Source organism: Diabrotica undecimpunctata, chromosome 2 (assembly GCF_040954645.1).
Source record: "Diabrotica undecimpunctata isolate CICGRU chromosome 2, icDiaUnde3, whole genome shotgun sequence".
Taxonomy (NCBI): Eukaryota; Metazoa; Arthropoda; class Insecta; order Coleoptera; family Chrysomelidae; genus Diabrotica; species Diabrotica undecimpunctata.
In genome coordinates, this window is record NC_092804.1 from 82,634,416 (window position 1) to 82,658,096 (window position 23,681).

A 23,681-nucleotide genomic window follows, 5' to 3' on the forward strand; every position below is an offset into this window, starting at 1 on the left:
ACAAAATTAATGTGACTGACTAATCGAGAATGCTCGATAATGTTTTAGTTTTTAGTATACTCAAAACTGTCACAGCCCTGCTTTTAGCTGGTTTCATATAATATTTTCGTTGAACTGGCAACGGTGCCCTAGAAATTATAATGACACATGTGACAGGATCAACGTACACAACTTAAAAAACACGATTTTTGGTTATAAGAGTTGTACCAGTTTTTTATGACGCGAACGGATTTGTCAAACATAGGAAGAAGTTTGAAAATCTTACAATCGCCACGCCCACCTGATGCGCACTAAATTTATCGGAAATATACCAGTCGACGTCAACAATTCAACGTGTAAAGTTCCGTCGGTACAGTCTGCGGCAGAGTTTTCTTAAAGAACAGTGATTCCCAGTGACGTAAAATGGAATTTAAATCAAAATTAAATCGAAAAGTTTTGTCCGGTCAAAGCCGAGAAATTATAGCAAATGTTATGCATTTTATGCAACAAGAAGCAAGGGACAACGTACCTCTAATAGACTTAAAACAAGTGCAAAAACGTGTTGTAAGAGCAACAGGTGTAAGTTTATCCGCCATACAAGCCATTTCGAAGGAAATGAAGTGCATCGAAGATGGTACTGCATCAACATTTAGTACGCCAAATAAAAAAAGAAATAAGTCGGCTTTAAAATCTAAGTTGGATGAGTGCGACAAAGGGGTGCTGCGTCGATTTATTATTAATTTTTGTACTACCGAAAAACAAGTTCCAACTTTACGACTAGTACATAGAAAATTTGCCACTGAGTACAACTACAATGGTTCGCGTGAATCATTCAGAAAAGCAATGAGGGATATAGGGTTTCGTTCGAGAAAAACAAAAACTAATAAAAAACTTTTAATGGAAAAACCGGAAATCCAACAGTTGAGACGTAACTTTCTTCGAGATATTAAAAAATACCGAGAAGAGAAGCGTCCTATCATATACATGGACGAAACCTACATTCATTCTTCCCATACTCCCTCGAAAAGTTGGAGCGACAATTCTAATGAGGGATTACGTGCTCCGATTTCAAAAGGTCAGAGACTGATAATAGTGCATGCAGGTGGTGAAAACGGTTTTGTGAAAAATGCTTATTTGAAATTTAAATCAAACACAAAAACAGGTGACTACCACAGTGAAATGAATTATGAAAATTATAAAGAATGGCTTCAGGAAATGCTTATTCCCAATCTTCCTCCACGTAGTGTACTGGTTGTTGACAATGCTTCTTATCACAACGTGCAAGTTGAAAAGTGTCCTAATATGAGTTCAACGAAAAATGTAATGAAAGAGTGGCTAAGACAACGCAATCTGCCTTTTTCAGAAGATATGTTAAAAGTAGATCTTTACAGCATTGTACAAATCCATAAACCCAGATTTAAGGTGTATGAAATTGACAGAATACTGGGTAATAGTGGTCATTCGGTATTACGGCTGCCTCCGTATCATTCAGATCTCAACCCCTGTTCCAGAAATGAACATATCATTTTAAAATATAAATTAAAAATATAGTTCTTTACACTTTTCTTAGTGTAGAATAAGTAAAATAGTCACAGCCGACTTGTTGGCACCACCACAGCCTCTTAAATAGTTTTCACACCTAAATACAAGAGGGATAATCTACACTTCTACCAGAGAACAACCGAACACATGTGTGTGTTCGATTATTCTATGCTTTTACGCACCAAGTATTATTTTAGTTAGTTCTCACTCACACGCCCTTGAGGCAACACTCTCAATTCATATATAAAATATTTCTCTACGCCGAAATCGGGCATTTTTTCTTATAAATACGGTTTTTTTTACGTGTGATAAAGAAAGAATCATTTGATATTGTATTGTCAGCTACGGTCGTTTTGAACCTGTTTACTCTAAAAATAGTTAATTACAAGTCGATAAACTAAAGGTGATTTTATTTCTCTGGAGCTATATTTGCTCAAATTAACAATCCTTATCCTTCAACGGTCACTGAAGAACCAAACCTATGGAGATACATCCATTCACAAGTCCTTTGAAGTAAGGCTTGGAATCAAAAGATTTCCAACTCTCGAATATAGGGAGCCAGTATCAAGGCTCCCACTCAACCCCATAGAATTAGTATGGGCAGCTCTTAAGAAATACGTGGCCGATAAAAACGTTGACTTTAAATTTAGTTCTGTGGATCGTTTTTGCGATGAATTTTTTCAAACATTTTCAAATGAAGAGTGGAAAAAACGGTGTGAACACGCTAAAAGTTTCGAACAATTTTTTAGGGAAAAAGAACCTGTTTTAGATTTAGTTTTTGATGAAATAATGATTAATCTTGACGAAGACAGTAGTAGTGATTTCAGTGATGATAATTCTGAGTCTGATAGTGATTTTTCAGGAGTTGAGCCTCTGTAAACATTTTACTCTTCTTAATTATTATTTCTTATTGCTCTATCTTCACGAAATTTTAAAATTGTCTTTTCTGTCCATTCCTAAGGCTCTATACTGTTTATATATATATATATATATATATATATATATATATATATATATATATATATATATATATTATATCAATGGTATTCCGGGTTTGACTCCGCGTTAAATGTTGTTGGTTTTGATAAAAACCATTTTGACGACGTTTCGGCAAGATCTCACTTGCCATTTTCAAGTCTCTCTGGATGGTCTGCTTCTTGTCGATGTTCGAGTGGAAGTCACTTCTGTCACTGAAATCTATCATTAAAACAATAATAGGAGTAGTCATATTTTCACATTATTTATTAAAATTTATTAGTTATAATTACCTTCTTTTATGTTTACTTGTTTTTATTTTGCAATAAAATCATTTACTTCATTTATAGTTTTATTTCATTATTATTGTTTACTTATTTATAAGTGTGTTATTTATAGTGTATTTAGTGCATTTAAAAACCCATTACCGACTCGAGATGTTATAGTAAATTAAAATAAAATAATTTTTGAGGAAGACTATACCTTATCTCCAAACCGAGCGTTTACGTCTTCCCTCTTTTACTCTCCGAATGCGCGCTCTCTCTGATCTCTGCGCGACCGTTAAGATTCTGAAACCTTTTCCTATATTTGCCAAATAATACAAGGGACGTCTTGCAAGTTGACTGAAAATTGAAAGACATCGGACTGTGCAATCCACTTTAAACCAAGGATTTTTAATGAAGGACCATTTGATTCGGGATCAAAATTAATGGAGTTAGGATTAATATGAGATTCAGGAAATTGCGACAACAATTTGAACACCATTTCCGTAATTCAAAGCACCCTAACTTTAACAAAGCGACTAGTTCTTCAACTAAAGTTTGTACTTCGTCGAAAGTCGCAACAAAACCATCAATGTACGAAGCCTGACGAACAAGTGAGACGGCTTTAGGAAAACGAGGGCCTTCGTCTAATACTAATTTTTGGAAAATTCTCAAAGCAAGATACGGCGAGGATACTATTCCAAAAGTAACAGTTAACACATGATATTCCTGAATTTCCTCAAGGCTACAAAATCTCCATAATAGGTACACGCTGATAATCCGTATGCTCAGAAGTGACTAAAATATAACGATACGTCTGACGAATGTTCGCACACAGCGCAAAACGATTAAGTCTAAAATTCAACAAAAGCGAGACTATATTATAGCTTAGGGCCGACCAGTAAATAGTCGGACTAAAACACGTACCAGATTCTTTACAAAATTGGTATCTCTCACCTGCAGATTTTTTTTGAAAACGCATAAGGCATAGCATACTGACGACGAATTTGCAACAAAGAATGAGCTACAAATATGCCTTGAATCATTAGAATATTTAGAATTACACTTTGGCTCCGTACAAGTTGGGAACTGCGATGATTGATTTCTTAGATTCACTTAAACTACTATTTAAATTATCGTATGCAATTTACTAAGTTTCAGTAAACTCCAGTAAAACCAATTTTTAAAATGACGGAATTTTATTCGATTTGTTTTCTAACACTAATAACTTTACTGAATCCACATCTAGTTTCGACAAAAGTAAATTAAACATAATATGGTCCCAGTGTTCTGTCGGAAGACCTAATGTTTTCAATGCAGCTAAAATTTCTAAAAAGGTGTCTACTAATTTAGCCAGATTTTTCGAATTAACTACCGAGATTTTCTGTACGCCCATGATCGTATCGAAACGACGAACATTTGCGCAACGTTTAACAATTAGATCATAAGCAATTTGATAATTATCGCTAGTTATTGACAAATTAAGAATCAAACTGAGTGGAGTCCCCTCTAAACTCCATTTCAAATAGTTCTTCTCTACGTCTACCAGGGCTGAATTATTATGTACAACCGAATTATATGTCTAAAAATGAACTAAACTCCTTAAAGTTACCCTTAAATTTAGGCAGCTGTATTTTAGGCAAGCGAATGTTAGATTGTTGAACTACTACTGATCTAAACGGTTCTGGAGTTTCAGATTGCGACTCAAATAATTCCGCACTAAACAGTTTTATTTTATAAAATTGTTCCAAAAATAATTCCCGAACATTTTCTTTAGTTCTCGTATCCGCGTCTGGTACAGAAAGAATATTACCAATAATATTTGTGTGATGTTTTAAGAATTCTTCACGAATTGAATCTAATTCTTCTACTTTAATTTTAAATAAAGATCGGATAGATGAATATATCTATCAACAGGTTGATATTTGATACTTTATTAAAATTACGACAATCTCTACTTCAAAGCTCCCATAAAAAACTCCCATAAATCTCCACCTCAAAACTCCCATAAATCTCCACTTCAAATGCCCATAAATTATTGGAATGGTCTGATTGTTAACCTCAAGCCTCGAATTTAATAGTTTTCGATAAGAGATGCAAATCAATTAACCCGGTCTTTATGAATCTCCAAAACAATAAAAATACGACTACGAAACCAACCATTCAAATTTAAATATAATAAATATTTTTTAATAAATGAGTTCAAATCCGGCTAGAGAGGCCCAATGTGGCGAATTAAACAAATAATGACCTATTACGAGATAATTAATAATAATTAAATTAACGTCAACTATATCTCCTTCGATAGCCTGGAATAGACTTAAATGAACTTTAACTCATAAGTGTAAATTATCATCAAATTTTAATTCGCGAGGTCCATTCCCCGATCGGTACTATAGGAATACAGGGAGGACAAATGTATCGATTAATTTATCAATTATCTTGTCAATCTATCAAATGATATTTATTCATATTTTATTATTAACATTTGGTCTGAATTTGACAGGTTTGTCATGAGTAAACAACGTATGCCGTGTTAATATGTTAGGAGGTAACATAGTATGAAGCTCCATGCTAGTCTATAGTACCGCCCACTTTTTTTTGTACTTTTGGTTACATTAAAATTAAAATAATACTTTACCTTTAATTTACAAATTAAAATGATTTAGTTTCAATATAATCAATACAGAAAAAATATTGTCACTAATGGATTAAATATCTTACTAATGGAAAAGAAATACTTTATTTTAGGTGGAATATGATGTAGACGAAGAAGATACAGCTTGGCTGCATATTATGAATGAAAGAAGAGAATCACAAGGACTCGCTCCAGTCTCTATTGATTCCTTAGAATTGCTGATGGATAGATTAGAAAAGGAGTCTTACTTTCAGGTAAAAATATTTCATTAGTTAAATTTTAATCAAATGACCGGCAGATATTGAGCACAGTTTATTAATTACCTCAATCTTACCCAAGTACTTTGGCTTCCTAGAGCATCTTCAGGGGCATTTCGTAAATTTTGGTCTATCCAACAATCTGTTGATAATGTCATAAACAAAAATGGTACATTAAACTACACGACACAGGGACAAACAGTTTAAGATTTAAAAAAAAATTTAAAAAACGGCGAAGCTACATAATGGTTGGCATCAGGAGAGAAAATGGCTCCTGGACTTAACGGAAACTGATAAATTTCATTAGTTGTAAAATCCTTTTACAACTATTGAAGTAAATAAATGTATTTAGTAGGTATATAAATTATAATTTATAATAATTACAAGCTACAATAACAATTAATGTATCTGATAAAATAGTTTACTAGTCTCCTAAAAATTTTTGAAACATGTTCACTCTTATTTTTAAATATTGTCAGTGAAAAGTGTTTTTAAGTCAGAAATTTATGAATTAGTCTTTCTAAACTATATTTTGGGCACTATGAGGGTATATTTTATTGATAAGGACACATCATCTTGTACATTTCAATTTTGGTTCTTTCTTGATATATTTACTATCACGTAATCTAAAAGTAGGTTTTATCACATAATCCAAAATAAAATCTGGAACTTAAACAAAGCAGTTTGGAATTTGTACTAATCACTCTTTACATCCCTAAACCCACCCAGGACGTGAAACGTTATTGTAATTTTTTAAATCTCTTCTGAAAAATCTTGAATTTTGGCGGATTTTTAGTAGATACTGTGTTGTAATCAATTTCCTCTGGTAATTATCGAAGATTAAAATTATTATCTTTGAAAAACTTGGTTTGGATAAAGTATATATTTGTCAAATTAGCATTAGAAGCGGATTGATCGTTCTCAGTGTGAGATCGGTGTCAGTGTGTTTAAAGTATTAAAATTTTACAATGGAAATCAATACAATTGGTAAAGGCCATCCACCCGATCGAGGAAAGAACATTAATATTTTTAATACTATGGATTTGAATAATGAAGGAAAAAACACAGCTAAGTGAAAATACAAGTCAAAGGTTAATGGCTTCACAGGTATTAAAACCACAACCAAACAACTTTTTTCCAGCTTTTCAGATAAGCGATACTAATAGTACTAATGTAAATCAGTCGTTAATTATACATAAGAAAAAGAAATATACACAAGGAGATCAGGGGCCATATTATGTTTATTTACAAAATAAAGATGGAAATATTGGTAAGTTACACAAAATTGCAACAGCACGTTTATACTTAAGCAGTTTATATTTAAGCAGTTAATACTAAATGCAGAACCTACAATAAAAGATAATATAGTTAATATTAGCGTCATTGGTAGAAATAAAGTTAGAATTGAATGTAACTCCTATAAAAGTGCAAATATCTTAATAGAAAGTAAAAACCTATTAGACAAAAATTATGACATACATTCCAAACTTTTTAGTTCAAAAAAGTGGTGTAATTAAAGGAGTCGATAAAGGTATTTCAGAAAACGAATTAAAAGACATTATTGTTTGTAGATACGGTAATTTTAAGGTATTAAGTGTAAAAAGAATGAAAAGAAAATCGAACGACGAGTTGATAGAGACGGGTACTATAGTGGTGTTTTTCAGAGGACAAGTGATACCAACACAAGTTTCCATTGAGAGAATGATATACCAGGTAGAACCTTATATACCTACAGTAATACAGTGCCTCAACTGTATAAGATATGGTCATCTTACGACACAATGTAGAGGAAAAAAAAGATGCGGAAAATGTAGACAAGAACATGAATCTGAAGCATGCGACTTAACAGACCCTACCTGTATATTTTGTTTTAAATATCTTATGGTAAACGAAAATATGGCATTTGAAGAAGCAAAATTAAAATACAATAATAGCTACACATCAGCTCTAAAAACATCAAATGTAGGTAATAGATATACAATAACAACAAAAAGAAAATGGAGCGAATCTACACAAAATACGTCTGTTTATCCATATTCGGAAGAACATGAAAATATCTTGACAAATCCTAGCTCCTCTGAGTACCCGCCTCTACCAATTCCTAAGAACATTCCAATGCATCACAAACAAATAACACAAAATTTTCAGATAAACAAAAATCTTAGTGAAAATATATTAACAATATTTAAAAATATTCTAGGTAAAAAATTTTTGCCTACAGAAAATAAAAAAATTTTGGAAGAATTTAAAGACAGTTTAGAAAATTTTTAAATGGATCTAACAAGTAAAACTCTTACAATGTAACTCACGATCGATAATGCACAATAAGGACATTTTGAAAAATATATATTTGAAAAAATTTTTTTAGCCATATTACTATCGCCAGGCAGTAATAGAAAACAATATTGAATAGTTCTACCACACTACAAGAAACGGAAGACCTAGTAATCAAGCCGGACCGTTTAGACTGACAGCGCCATTTTCCAGAATGTGTACCACCTACGCAAAAAAGCTGCTCTATGTAGGAACTGCGCTATTTGTTGCAGTAAAAGGGATGAAAATAATAAGAAAATAAGGAAGGAAACAAGATATTACTGCAGAAATTGTAATCTAGGACTACGCGCTGTACCGTGTTTTATGATTTAGCACACGAGATAGAATTTTTAAAATAAATGTTTTTGAACTTTTTTTTATTTCTACCCTTACCATAATTCTACGCCCCTGATGTTTTTGCTTTTAATTATATATAACTATTAAATTTTATAACGTAAAAATACTTAAAAAAATATATTTAATTTACTAAATTAAAAATAGATACTAAAAAAAATTATATTTTTTTAATACGCTCCTGTCACGAAAAATACACCTAGTACGCCCCTTAAAATATTTTTTTTACAATATTTTACACGCATAATCGAATTATGAAAAAAAAAATGGATCATTTTTTTACAGTAAACTCGAAATTAATATGTGCATAAGTGGATAACCATGTCTAAACAATCTCGGTCTACTTTTACTCTTACGGTTATATCAATTACCTCCTTTAGTTCTGAAGTTACGAAAGTTGGTTTTTTTCCTACGTTTAGTATGTCTGAATCATGTTACATAATAAACTGTAGTAATGATTGACCTTTTGCATTGGTGTTTGTACTGCCCCAGGTCAGATGGAGCGGATTCGCATCACAGCCAATGATTAATTGCAGTTCATTTTTCCTAGAATCTATGTGCTCTTCATTTTTACTGTCGTTAAGTCCCTGGTACAAATATTCATCAACGACAGATTTTTGATATGTCGTTTGAACAATGCAGGTCCTCGGAACTTCGACATATCGGTTATATATAAGCTCTCCACCATCTACCCGATGGACCTTTTATTTTGCTCTTGTAAACCTATGGCTCATATTAAAGCAACGTCGAACATTCTAATAGCAACAGTAAGTTCTGCCGCAGCTGCCTTACTATTCTGAACGTTCGCTTGTAGGACTCTGATTGGCAACTCTTAAGGCAGCACTTCCTCCCCTGCGTTACACTTCGGGATTCGGGAGCGCAGTAGTTGCAGATTTCTCATCCAGGAAATTCTTCTGCGGCCCGGATTCCTTCGTCCTTCAATTTTTCCCTCTATTATATTTTGTAGGAATGAATATTTTTATACCCGTATTAGATGGCCCAAGTATTCCAATTGTGTCTTTTATATGGTATTACTTGTCCATTCGCCGTAATACTTCTTCATTTGTGAATCGGTCAATCCAACTTATTCTTAATATTCGTCGATAGAACCACATCTCGAATTTCTCAATACTTTTTATATTGTTCTGTTTGAGAGTATATGCTTCCATGCCCTACAACAAGGTACTAAAGACATATGTTCTCAGCATTCTTATTTGTTATATCATATCATGGAAGAGACTGATATCATAATTATTAAACATTTTATATATTTATGTACATGCAACTATCAGTAAATTGATGATAAAAGAATAGCTACAAATTTATGTGTGTATTTATGTATTTTGTGATGTATTTATTATATAAAATCACTTGAAATTATTGTTTTTCTGTATAAGCTTGTTGCATTAGTTGGTAAAGGGAATTAGATATTAATAATTCACATTTAATTTGTAAATATTGAGAATTATAACCATCTAGTGGGTTGGACTTTTTCACTTTTCACTTCGAAAATCGTGGAGACTAGTATGGTTACTAACACTGTTTTACATTAAGGTATATTTAAAAGTACCACAACCTAATCTTTCAATAGTATTTTTAATCAGTTTATATTTTTTAGGCTTCCGTTAATGGTCACTCAGGTGCTGTTGTTGATGATGATGCAGTATGTTGTATTTGCATGGATGGAGAATGCCAAAATACAAATGTCATTCTGTTTTGTGATATGTGTAATTTGGCAGTACATCAAGATTGTTACGGAGTTCCTTATATTCCAGAAGGACAGTGGTTATGTCGGCGGTAAATATATTTTTCATTGACAATTATCATTTAACTTCAATAATTTAATTCCAAGACTAAAAATAAATTACACCAGTTTTATTATTGGAAAAGTTTGTCTAAAACTAAGAACTTTTTTTACTTGTGTGGCTGAGTTTAATAAAAAAAAATGATAACCCTGATGAAAATGATGATTAATATTTTATAACCCTTATATTTAACGATATTCATAGTATAATTGTTTAATTTTTAGAACTATTAAGATTTGCAGATAAAAGATATATATATATATATATATATATATATATATATATATATATATATATATATATTGTGATGGGTAGCTCTTTCGGGGCGACAGACTCAGTAAAACACAGGTTTGAAATAAAAATAAATCTATTAAGTATATATATACAATAAATAAAAACTTAAAAAAAAGGAATTCTACGTTGTATACTTATAAAACAAAAATAAAATGAATTCTACGTTTCCGTCTGGGTCCCGCGATGAATGAATTTCCCGGCAAACGTCTATCAAAGAAAAGAAACTAATTAGTACTACTAATATACTCGCTTTCGCTTCAATTCAGCGAAAGCTCCGAATATGCTCGTAAACAAAATATTTTAGCTGTGCAGACCCACGGCAATGTTCAATACACAATGCCGACGGGTTCCGCTTGGCTAAGGACAGAGTATGATCCTCAATACGGAAATCTCTGTCCCGGTTGGTTCTGTGCAGATCCACGGTAATGCTCAATACGCAATACCGATGGGTTCCGCTTGGTTAGGGACAGAGTATGATCCTCAATACGGAACTATCTCTGTCCAGAATGTCTCGCTGGTTCACTACACCGGCGAGTCAGGGAGCCTAGAGCGCTAGCTACAAGACTGTCTAATTCCGCTATTCACATGCCTTAAATAGCCGTCCTGAATCCCACTATGACTTCACGTTGTAGAAGTGGATGCGCAAATATTGACACTCCCACGGTTCGAACTGTTAAACGATCATAGCATCGTTACACCCCCTTCTCTTTGAAAAAAAAAAAAAAAAGTAACATACCTTTTTTTTTGTGTAGATGGTGTCTACAGCCTCGTGATGCCATCTATCCCTCTCGGTATCTTTATTACAATCTTCCTACCCACGGTTTTAAATCTTTTACATGCGCCGTCATCTGCTTGCGGCTACTACTATCGGCCAATTTCAGTTTTACTATTACTGGTGATATTACTGACGTTACTATGTATGGTCCTGAGTACTTCGGCGCTAGTTTGCTGGTGAAAGCTGCACTAGCTGATGATAGATGGTGTTCCTTTTTCATGACTCGATCTCCTGGATGTGGCTGCCAGTCTCTTCGTCTTAGATCGTAATGTTTCTTTTGGTCCTCGAAAGCGTGTTCCATGTGCACTTTCGCTAGTTCTCTTAACGCTTCTAACTTGTTTAAGTTTTCTGCATACCCCTGTATATCTTGTCCATTTGTCGCCTCTGTTGTGTCTAATTCCCTTCCGAAATTAAGAAGCGCTGGTGAAAATCCTGTTGAATCGTGTCTTGACGAATTTATGGCGTAGCAGAATTCTGGTATGAATTTGTCCCAGTCTTTATGGTTATCCTCCACGTAAGTAGCTATCATCGTTTTCAGTACTTTGTTCATTCGTTCTACTGGATTGCATTGAGGTGAGTACGGCGGTGTTAGAATGTGATTTATGTTATAGGACTTTAGGAACGCCTTAAAATTTCCGCTTGTAAATTGCGCGCCGTTGTGCGAGACAATTTTCTTCGGGATACCGAATTGCATGACTACTTTTGATCGTAGAGTGTCGATGATTGAGTTCGTAGATGCTGCTCTTATTGGCTGAGCGACGACCCATTTGGTAAACCGGTCTTGCACGACTATTAAGAAAATGTTTCCTTTTGCAGATCTTGGGAATGGTCCCATTAAATCAACTGAGACAGTATGCCAAGGCTTTTCTACAGTGGACGGTTGCATTTTCCCGGCTGGTTGCATTTGAGACGGTTTATATTGGAGGCACTTCGTACAGGCTCTAACGTAGTCTGCAATTTATTTAAACATCTTAGGCCAATAGTACTTTTGCGCTATTCGGCAAATTGTTTTTGCAATTCCTAAGTGGCCTGCTGTGGTCGAGTCATGATTTTCCTCCAAAATATCTTTCCTTTTATATCTTGGTACGCATAATTTCCATGGGTTATTAAACTCTGGGTCGGCTAAATTACGGCTGCTCCAAACGTGTTTATATAATTTCCCGTTTGATATTTGTAAATCCGGGAAATCGTCTGGGTTCTGGAGTACATTCCTATATAAATTATCGTACCAACTGCATGATTCCAGTTCTGATGCTAATAATTCCGACTCTGGTTCTTCGCTCTGGTTTTCTTGTGGTTGTCGTGACAAAGCATCTGCTACCTTGTTGAGGACTCCCTTTCTATATATTACCTCGAAATCGTACTGTTGCAGTTCTAAACTCCACCTGGCTAACCGACCTGACGGGTTTTTAAGGTTCTTCAGCCATTTGAGGGACTGATGGTCTGATATGACCTTAAAATTGTATCCTTCTATATACGGCCTCATTTGCTTTATCCCATACACGATGGATAGACATTCTTTTTCCGTTGTGGAATATTTTGTCTCGGCTGGTGTGAGGGTTCGACTAGCATATGCAATTACTTTATCCTGGCCGTCGTATTTCTGTGTTAGTGCAACTCCAAGTCCACAGTTCGACGCATCTGTTTGCAGGTAAAATGTTTTCGAAAAATCGGGGCATGCTAATACTGGGGCCGATGTAAGTTTTGATTTTAGCTCTTCAAACGCGTTTTCCTGCTTATCGGTCCATTTCCATCTTATCTTCTTCTTCAGAAGCATGTTTAGCGGTCCTGCTATTGTCGAATAGTTCTCTATGAATCGGCGGTACCATGATGTTATTCCTAGGAACCGGCGGAGTTGACGCACGTTTCTCGGTGCTGTAAGTCCGGTTATAGCGTTGGTTTTCTCCGGGTCAGTTTTTATTCCTTCTGCTCCAACCACATGTCCTAAGTATCTGAGTTCTGACTGGCAAAACGTGCATTTCTCGAAGTACAGCTGTAATCTGGCTTCTTTCAGTCTTCGGAAAACTTCATGTAGGTGATTTAAATGCTCTTGGAGCGTTTTAGATATTACTACGATATCATCCAAGTAGGCAAACGCGAATTCCATGTCGGGAGGTATTACCTTATCCAGTAGGCGTTGGAAAGTGGCTCCTGCGGAATGCAGTCCAAATGGGGTGGTTTTGAACTGAAAATGACCTTTTCCGGGTACGCTGAATGCTGTCACTGGGCGGCTTGTTTCTTCTAGGGGTATTTGAAAATATCCCTGTTTCAAATCGAGGGTCGATATAAAATTTGCTTCCTTAAGTCTATCCAGAATTTCCGATATTCTGGGTAACGGATATGCGTCCTTATCTGATAGTTCGTTGACTTTTCTAAAGTCAATGCAAAATCTGTACGAGTTATCCTTTTTCCTAACTAGTACAATCGGTGAACTCCAACCACTTGTGGAGGGTTCGATGGTTCCTTCTTTTAACATCTTGTCCACTTCTTGGTTGATGATCTGTAGCATTGCGGGATTGTGCCGCCTGTAAGGCTGCTTGACTGGATCGCACTTTTTCTTCAATTTTATTTCGTGTCTTATTAAGTTGGTGGGTCCTGTTATGTTCTCAAACTCCCTTAGTTCTTTTCTTAGGAACCTTTCTAACTCCGTATTTTGAGTGGAGTCTTTTAAAGTGTTACAAGTCTCTTCTTGATGTTGTATGTATTGTTTGGTCGTATGTTTATCGAATTTAAGTTCGATAGAATGGTTCCTGAGGAATTCCACTCCTATTAATGCATCTTCCGTCAACCCTGGCATTACTATGAATGTTTGTCGGGTTTGTAACTTATCGATCTCGCATTCAATTGTCAACTTCTGGTTAAGCTCAATTGACGCTCCATTTGCTAGTCTTGTTCTCCCGCTGTAGCTATCTAGAGAGTCCTTGTATATCTGAGCTATTCTATCCCCGACGTAATTTTTAGTAGTTCCTGTGTCTATGAGCGCTCTGTATGTTCTTTGCCCTATTTTTAGTGATGCGAACAGTCGAATGTCATTGCTTGCTGGCTGTGTAACGGCGAAAACGAATGGAGTCGAATCTTGTTTTACAGACTGGGACGACTCCTTGTTTCTCCAGTCTGTAATTCGTTTCCCTGACGCCTGAAACAGCAGTCGCTGCTGTAAACCCCTTCTCTGCCGCAACGCGAACAAAACTTTTTCCATGAGTTTTTGCAGTTTTTACGGCTGTGACCTGGCATCTTGCATCTAAAGGATGCCGTTTTCGCATCGTACTCTGCTTGCTCCGTGCGTCTCCAGTTTCCACGGCAAATCTGATTTGCTCGGGTCTTTTCGTCTTCTAGAGCTTCGTATTCTTGGGCTAAATCCTGTAATTCGGCTAAGTTTCCGAAATCCCGGCGGCGAGCATAAAGCTTATATTCTGGTAACAAATTTTTGTATATCCTTTCGAGTTCTTGGTTTTTAGAAAAAGATCCTTCTCGTCTGATTAATGTTTGAATCTCCGTGATATATCTATCTACTGGTTCGTTCTGTCTCTGTTTTCTGTTTCGGATTTCCTCTTCTAGTTGTAGCAAATATCCCCTGGGATAGAAAGCTTTTTTAAAATCTTCGCTGAAATCTGTCCATGACTTCCAATTTTTGTTATTGTTTCTGTACCATAACAAGGCGTGGTCTCCTAATAATTCTGGTAATGCTCTTAGTAGATCTTGTTTATCGATCTCGTAGGCCAAGCTTAATTCGTCTATCCTCTCTAAGAATTCTATTGCATCCGAATGTTTCTTGTCGAAGTGTGTGTTCCACTTTCGTACTTGATTTAGCAATTCTGGTTGCCCCATTTGTTTCGTTATTGTTAATTCCTGTAATTGTCTTCGGATGCCCGAAATTTCCTGGGCCAGTGTGTCGGATTCTGTTCCCTTGGAAGTTTTTTCTTTTGGGACTGTTCCTGTAGCTTCCTCGCGATTTTTAAAATAGGTTCTGAGTCGTGCTCTCAATTCGTCGACGGTTCCCTTGGGATCTAAGCCGTATTTTTCGGCCTCGCTCTGCAATTCCTCTTTGCAAAGTCGGTTTATCCACGACGTACCTGTTACTGAGTCTGTGTCTTTATCTGTCGGCATGTTATTAATTTTTGCTCGGGCGCCAGTTTGTGATGGGTAGCTCTTTCGGGGCGACAGACTCAGTAAAACACAGGTTTGAAATAAAAATAAATCTATTAAGTATATATATACAATAAATAAAAACTTAAAAAAAAGGAATTCTACGTTGTATACTTATAAAACAAAAATAAAATGAATTCTACGTTTCCGTCTGGGTCCCGCGATGAATGAATTTCCCGGCAAACGTCTATCAAAGAAAAGAAACTAATTAGTACTACTAATATACTCGCTTTCGCTTCAATTCAGCGAAAGCTCCGAATATGCTCGTAAACAAAATATTTTAGCTGTGCAGACCCACGGCAATGTTCAATACACAATGCCGACGGGTTCCGCTTGGCTAAGGACAGAGTATGATCCTCAATACGGAAATCTCTGTCCCGGTTGGTTCTGTGCAGATCCACGGTAATGCTCAATACGCAATACCGATGGGTTCCGCTTGGTTAGGGACAGAGTATGATCCTCAATACGGAACTATCTCTGTCCAGAATGTCTCGCTGGTTCACTACACCGGCGAGTCAGGGAGCCTAGAGCGCTAGCTACAAGACTGTCTAATTCCGCTATTCACATGCCTTAAATAGCCGTCCTGAATCCCACTATGACTTCACGTTGTAGAAGTGGATGCGCAAATATTGACACTCCCACGGTTCGAACTGTTAAACGATCATAGCATCGTTACAATATATATATATATATATATATATATATATATATATATATATATATATATATATATATATATATATATATATATATATATATATATATATAAATGATGTTTCTAAGTCCAAGAACGATATTTTTAAAAAATAACTTTATTTACAAGGGACTACTTACTACAGTAAAATGCAAAATAAGAGTGACGCTATACAATGCAAAAGTAAATTTATAATCTCGGTGACGCCGAGGTGTGGCATGCTGACGCTGTCCTTTTATTATAGTTGAATTAGCAGTTCTGGTTTCTTAACTCCTCCGGGGCTAGATGAGAACTATGGGGTGGCATAGTTCGAAGAAATGGAAAATTATCTGGTACCTTTTTTTCTCGTATTGTGGATTCTTTTGGTGATTCTGGATTTGTCCTTTCTGTGTATATTCGCCAAATGGTGTAGACAAGGAAAATAATTGCTAAGACATATAAAATTATGGTATAAAAACTGGCATGTTGAAAATGAACAGGAACTGTGTCTAGATTGTCTATTTTGTTTTCTTGATCTGCTAAAGCACTTGGCACATTATTTAATTCATCTAATTTTATCGAGTCTATTTTTATTGGTTTAAAGTTTAGATCACTGACCGGCATTTTTAGTAATACTTCTAAATTTGGCAGTTCCATTTTAACAAAATTTGGAGTTTTTAGTTCAAATGTTTTTAAAACGTAATTGTCTATATATATTTCGCACGCACTATTGAGTTCGATTAAGTAACTACCATTTAATGGAATATTGTCCGAATTCTTATCGCATTTTTGAATACTGATCACTTTGTTTAGCGTTATTACGATCCATTTATTGTTTTCTAGTTTTTGAATTTTTATATTATTAATTTCTGTTGGCACTGATTGACATTGATTTACAAACTTTAAGTACTGTATGAGTTGAACTTCGCAAGGGGCTGTTGGTGTTACTTCAATTGACTGGACATCGTGGCATAAATATTCTTCTACCAATTTTTGACATTGAACGTTGGCAAGTGCATATTGGTATCAATTGGAAAGTAGGAACTTGGATTTTGGAATAATTGTTCTAAAATGAGTTTGGTATCTGGTCGGAAAGGAATAAAGATGATAATAATCATAGTCATTGATCTCAACAATAGGCAATTCAAGTACAAAAATTATTTTATTTGCTTTACTATAACTTTTTATCTTAATTATTTTTTCGAATAACAAAATATTTTGCAAAGATAATTCAAAAGGGAGTTTGTTATTTTTAAGAAGTTTACTAACGTTTAAAATTTCGAGAAATAGTTCATTTGGGTCGGCTATTGAATTATGAAATGTATTTAGTTTTGAAAAGCTGATAGCAACTTCGATTTTTTCTAATAGGTCGTAAATAATTTGGAAACTAGTGTAAAATTGCGATACAAGTCTTTCTAGTGCAAAATAATGAAATGTCTCAACTTTTTCTATCTTTATATCTTTAATTAAGTTTTGAACTTCTGTTATTCGTGAGCTTAAAATTAACTGGTTATGGGCTAAGATTTTGGTATTATTTTCAAAATTCTTTATTGAAGATCTTAATAAGGTGATTTGATTTTTAACTATAGTTTTAATATTATTTTGATTATTTGTTAGAGTTGATATAGCGTCGTCGTAACGTTTTGCATCGTTTGTTGTCCAGAGGATGAACCTGCAACGGGAGGTTTCTTTAATTCTTTGATATGTATAATTTCTGTCTGGTTAATGTCTTTTTTATATTTAAGTCTTTGTCGTACAAGTTCTACTCGGTTTCTGTCTAGAATTTTAGTTATTTTGTAGTGACCTAAGTATGGTTGATGTTTTTTGTTACGTTTTTGGGTATTAACTTTATAAACTACTTGTCCAATTTTGAATTCTGAATTTATCTCTCCTTGATCGTTTCTTTTATTAATTACTTTAGTTTTATTTTCTGTTAGAGTTTCATGTACTTTTTGGTAAACGTGTTTTAATTTGTCTTTATGATTATTTATATATTCGGAATAGAAATTTTGAGAAAGAAATAGTTCGTTGGGGTTTCTAGAGTCTGTATGTCCGAAAGTCAATTCAAATGGGGTAAATTTTGTGGAACTATGAATAGAATTATTGTAAGCTATAAGAGCATAGTCCATTAAGTCATCTTCGTTAGGATATGTCTGTTTTAGAATTCTTAAATGTTCGATTAAAGTAGAGTGTATTCGTTCAGCTATTGAATTTGATTCATGGTGGCCAGGAGTAGTAAAATGAACTTTGATTTTGTGTATTGCTAATAAATCTTTTATTACTTCGTTATTAAATTCTCTACCTTTGTCTGCTATTATTAATTGGGGAATGCCGAAAGAAGTGAAGTATTTTATTAAGGATTTCGCAATATGAATCGCGTTTTTACCTGGAATAGAATAAGCTTGGGCAAATTTAGTAAATGCGTCCGTCATAGTCAAATATTTGTTACCGTCATATGTAAAAATATCTATATGAACAACTTGAAAAGGTTTGCTGGCGGTTTCTGTAAGCATTAGCGGGACATAGGGGGTGTGTCTACCGTATTTATTTTTCTGGCAAATAGAACATTCGTTAATGTAATTAGTAATAGATGTCTTCATATTTTTCCAATAATAATTTTGACGTAATTTTTCGAAAGTTTCATTAATTCCTCTATGGTTAGTTTTTCCTTCGTGGTAATTTTTTAATAAAATGATTTGTTCTTCTTCGTTTGCTACTGTATTAATTAATCTAGTGCATTTAATTAGTTTCGGACCATTTTCAGAAAAATGTTTTAGGTAATACTTATTAAAATCATTATACAGGTTGTCTTTACTGAAATATAAATAAAATGTATTGTTAAGATCTGTGTATGCCATAAGAAATTCAAAAATATATTTTTCATTATCAGTTTCAGGAATTTTGACTTTAATTATTTTATGGTTTTGATAAGTTTCATGAGTTATATCGGTTTTTGGGTAAACGTTTGGGTACACTAAAATTTGGTGAACTTTGTTATTTATTATTTCGTCTAAAATGGGTATTCCTTGATTCGTTGTTTCATTTGCGGTTGAATGTTGTGTAGATTCATCTGAGGTTTCATCTGGTGTATCTATTTTGTCTGGAGGTATTCTTACATCAGAAATAATGTTAATTTTTCTTGAGTCGTTATTGTTACTTGTTGAAGGTTGTGAGTCTAATGGATTCTCTGCAAAATTTTGGAGATATTTTAAAATATCTTCGTCTACGTCTCCAGGATTATTTACTATTGATTCATCTTCTAATGCGTTAATTGTAATGCGAGATAAACAGTCTGCGTTTGTATTGTGTTTTCCTTTTTTATACATAATTTTGTAATCGTATTCTTCTAGTTTTAGACGCCATCGTATTAATTTTGAGTTTGGCTCCTTTAGACTGAAAAGCCAAGATAATGGTTTGTGATCCGTGTAAATATAAAATTTTCTTCCGTAAAGGTATGGTCTAAAATGTTTACAGGCCCATACAATTGCTAATAGCTCCTTTTCTATAGTTGAATAATTTTTCTCTGATTTATTTAGAGTTCTCGAGGCGTATGCAATGGGTCGATCATTTGGAACATTTCCTTGTGATAATACAGCTCCAATTGCAAAATTGCTAGCATCTGTCGTTAAAATAAATGGTTGGGAAAAATTCGGATATTGTAGAATGGGGTCGTTTGTTAAGATTTGTTTACAAGTTTCAAAACAATCAATAAAATCTTTATCGTGGTTTACTTTAGAACCTTTTTTTAAACATTTGGTCATCGGTTTAGTAATTTTTGCAAAATCTTTTATAAATCGTCTATAGTAACCTAGTAATCCTAAAAAGCTTTTTATTTCAGTTGGAGTTTTTGGAATGGGAAATCTTTTTATGGCGGAGATTTTGTCAGGGTTTGGTTTAACGCCTTGAGGGGTAATTACATGTCCTAAATACATAACTGTTTTTTGTAAAAATTCTGACTTGTCTAATTGTACTTTTAAGTTACTCTTTCTGAGTCTTTCAAAAACTATTTTTAACTTTTCAAGGTGCTCTTGTAAAGATGTACTATAAATTAAAATATCATCTAAATATACTATACATGTTTCGTCTGTTAATCCTCTTAAAACATTATCAATAACTCTCTGAAAAGTCGAGGGTGCATTTTTCAAACCAAAAGGCATTCTTTTAAATTGAAAGTGACCTTGTGGTGTACTGAAGGCTGTTTTTTCAACATCTTGTGGGTCTACTTCTATTTGGTGGAAGCCACTTGCAAGATCTAGTGTCGAAAAGTAATTTGCTTTCCCTAATTTATCTAAAATTTCTGTTATGTTTGGTAACGGGTATTTATCATCTACGGTTCTCTCGTTTAACTTTCTATAATCTATTACTAGACGCCATTTTCTTTTTCCTGTAGCATCTTGTTTTTTCGGGACCACCCAAATGGGACTCGAAAATGGGGAATTGCTGTCTTCTATTATACCTTCTGCTAACATCTTATTTATTTGGTATTTAACTTCTTCTCGGTGAACTTCCGGGAAACGATATGATTTTGTATATATTGCAGAATTATCAGTGAGTTTAATTTTATGTTTAATACTATTAGTAAAACTTAAGGGTATTCCTTCGCAATAAAATATGTCTCTATATTGGAAACAAAGCTTTTTTAGTAATTCTCTTTCTTCTTTGTTACAATGATTTATCCTTATATTTTTTAAATTCCTCTTTAACATGTTATCATCATTAATAGACGTTTCTTCATCAGTTTCCATCTTTTTTATAAAATTTATATTTACTATATCTAATGGTTCTATATCAAAAGGTTCAGTAATACTTAACGTTGTCTTATATTCGCTTATATTCGTAATAGTGGTTATAGCAAAATTATTTTTTACGTTAACTACTGCTTTAGGCATTTCGATTCCTTTACCGAAATTCTTATATTCTAATATACCTAATCCTACATTTAATTTTACCGGTATTTTGACTATTTGCTTAGTTCTAGGGGGAATAATTATTGTATGATTAAAAGTTGATTTGGGATATAACATATTCTTTTTACTGGGTTCAAAAATTATGGGTATCGTTACATAAGGCGTTTTCATTTGTCGCGCGTTGACATTAATTGAAGCTTTTAATTTTTGTAATAAATCTATACCAATTAATCCATCGAAATTTTCGCTAAATTTAAAAACATAAAACTTATTATATTGACTTACTTTAAAAATGTTAAAAGCTGGAATATTAATTATTTCATTGTGCATAAAAATTCCGTGAGCCGTTTGTATATTAAAACTTTCGTAAGAAATAAAATTTTTATAAAATTTATGCGCTAACTGTGGAGATATCAAACTTTTGGAAGACCCTGTATCTAATAAAAATCTGGCATTGAGTTCAGGAATAATAATATGTGGTAAATCTGCTATCGTTGTATTTAAATATATTATGTCGGATTGTAATTTTCTTGGCGCATGTAAAAATTTGTGTTTTCAACATTTTGAGTGGAATTGTGATATGATCTTTCGTTTGTCTCATTTGGATTGCGATAAGGACTGGATTGAGTTTCATAATTGTTATCGTAAGGCGGTAATGAACTTTGAGTTGGGTGTACGTAATCAGTGGGAATATTATTTTCAAAGGGGTTTTTGAATTGTATTTGATCGTTATTAATTTGTTGATTAAATAATTGGGTGGAGGTAAAATGTGGTCTAGATCTTAAAGAAGTATTTCGTGAATTTGTATCCATCGGTTCTGGCTGGTATTGATTTTGATTTTGGGGTTTATTATTAACATTTCTTTGTTGAAAATTAGGGTTATTAGTATGGAAGTTCCATGGTCGGAAATTAGAATTATTATTGTCGAAATTTCTTGGGTTGAAATTAGAATTATAATTATTGAAATTTCGGAAGTGATTTTGGTGTGGTTGAAAAGTATTGTTGGGATAAAAATTATTATTTTGGTATTGCGGTCTGATGGGTTGATATTGGTAAGGTGGAAATCTCATATTAGGGCCATTTTGTTGAAAATTATTTCTAGGAATAAAAGTTCGATTAAGATTACTGTTTCTCGTAGGATTATGTCTCGATGATGGTCTAAAAGAATTTTGTGAGTTTAAATTATTTCCACGTTGTAATGAATATAGAAAATTCTCTTCTTCGATAACGAAGCTCATAGCTTTCTCTAAACTGTCTGGATTTCTCAATCGTATATTTGTTTGTAACGATAAGGGTAAGCCTCTAATGTAAGTTTTTAAACATAAGTCATCGTAACTATTTATTCTAATTAATTTCTCTTGTGCATTAATATTAAGCGTATTTAATTTTTGTGTTACTAAACTACGTGTTTCTTGGCATCGCATGCCAAAATTATAAGGGGTTTCATTCTTGAAAGGCCTCAACGTTATTAGGTCTTGGATAAGGCAATCGAGATCTCTCTGGTCTCCAAAACTAAGATTAAGGGCATCTTTTACGAGTTGCCATGTATTTAATTCTGTCCTAGAACCTATTAACATTTGAGCTCTTCCATTTAATTTACCTAATATAGCTCGAAGTAAAAATGTGTTTAAGGTGCCGTCTGTTTGGCTAGCAAAATTAGTTATTAAATTTTCACAATTGTCTATAAATATGGTTAAGGTATGTGGATTACCATCATATGCTGGGATAGAATCTAAGTAAAGTTTTAACAATTGGTAGTTTGTTTGAGCCATTTCGTTATTTTTATCGCTATTTGGTTCTAAAATTGAATTTAATTCTGCTACAAGGCTACTTAAATCTAATTTACTATCAGTTTCAGTCATTAAATATTTATTCTTTTTATTCAGATAATATATCAAATTGTAATAAAATATAAAATATGTTTCAATATAAAACTTTCAACTTTAATATAATAAAATATTTTCAAAAATATTATAATATAATATAGTAATAATAATCTTTCTCTTATTAAAAATATCTCATAACATCATAAAATCTTTAAAAATTGTTTACTCTCGTTAGCTCTCTGACTATAAGTATTTTCAAATATGGAAATAATAAAATGGAAAATAAAATGGAAAAAGTAGGAAATACTTACATTAAAATGTAGATTTTCAGCATTTCTGCCTATAGGATTCGACGATTTTGTTCTTCTCCCAGGTCTTGTTGAAACTACTGCTTAAATCTGCTGCCTCTAGGGTTCGACGATTTTGTTCTTTCCCCAGGTCTTGGTGATACCTTGTCTAAAGCTGATCTTGGACACTTTCACAAAAGGTTCGGTTTTCCGGTAAATCGTTAAAACGAAAAACTACGCGAAACTGTTCGATTTTGTAACGGTTAGCGACGTAATTCCCGAAAATCCTACTGACTGCGCCAATGATGTTTCTAAGTCCAAGAACGATATTTTTAAAAAATAACTTTATTTACACGGGACTACTTACTACAGTAAAATGCAAAATAAGAGTGACGCTATACAATTCAAAAGTAAATTTATAATCTCGGTGACGCCGAGGTGTGGCATGCTGACGCTGTCCTTTTATTATAGTTGAATTAGCAGTTCTGGTTTCTTAACTTATATATATATATATATATATATATATATATATATATATATATATATATATATATATATATATATATATATATTCTGAGATCTAGAACAGCACGCCATTATGCGTTTACCCACCTAGTGGACTATTCATTATTTGAAATGTACTCTTA

At 33.6% G+C, this 23,681-nt stretch overlaps 1 protein-coding gene across 2 annotated transcripts in view; it reads left to right on the top strand.

Moving 5' to 3' along the window:
• Br140 (bromodomain-containing protein 140) overlaps positions 1 to 23,681 on the top strand; it is a 76,373-nt gene that overhangs the window by 8,866 nt on the left and 43,826 nt on the right. For both annotated transcript variants that reach the window (XM_072523149.1, XM_072523150.1), the window contains exons 3-4: positions 5,511 to 5,651; positions 9,940 to 10,118. In XM_072523149.1, coding sequence (XP_072379250.1) covers positions 5,511 to 5,651; positions 9,940 to 10,118 — 320 coding nt within the window. The remainder of the gene's footprint in view (positions 1 to 5,510; positions 5,652 to 9,939; positions 10,119 to 23,681) is intronic.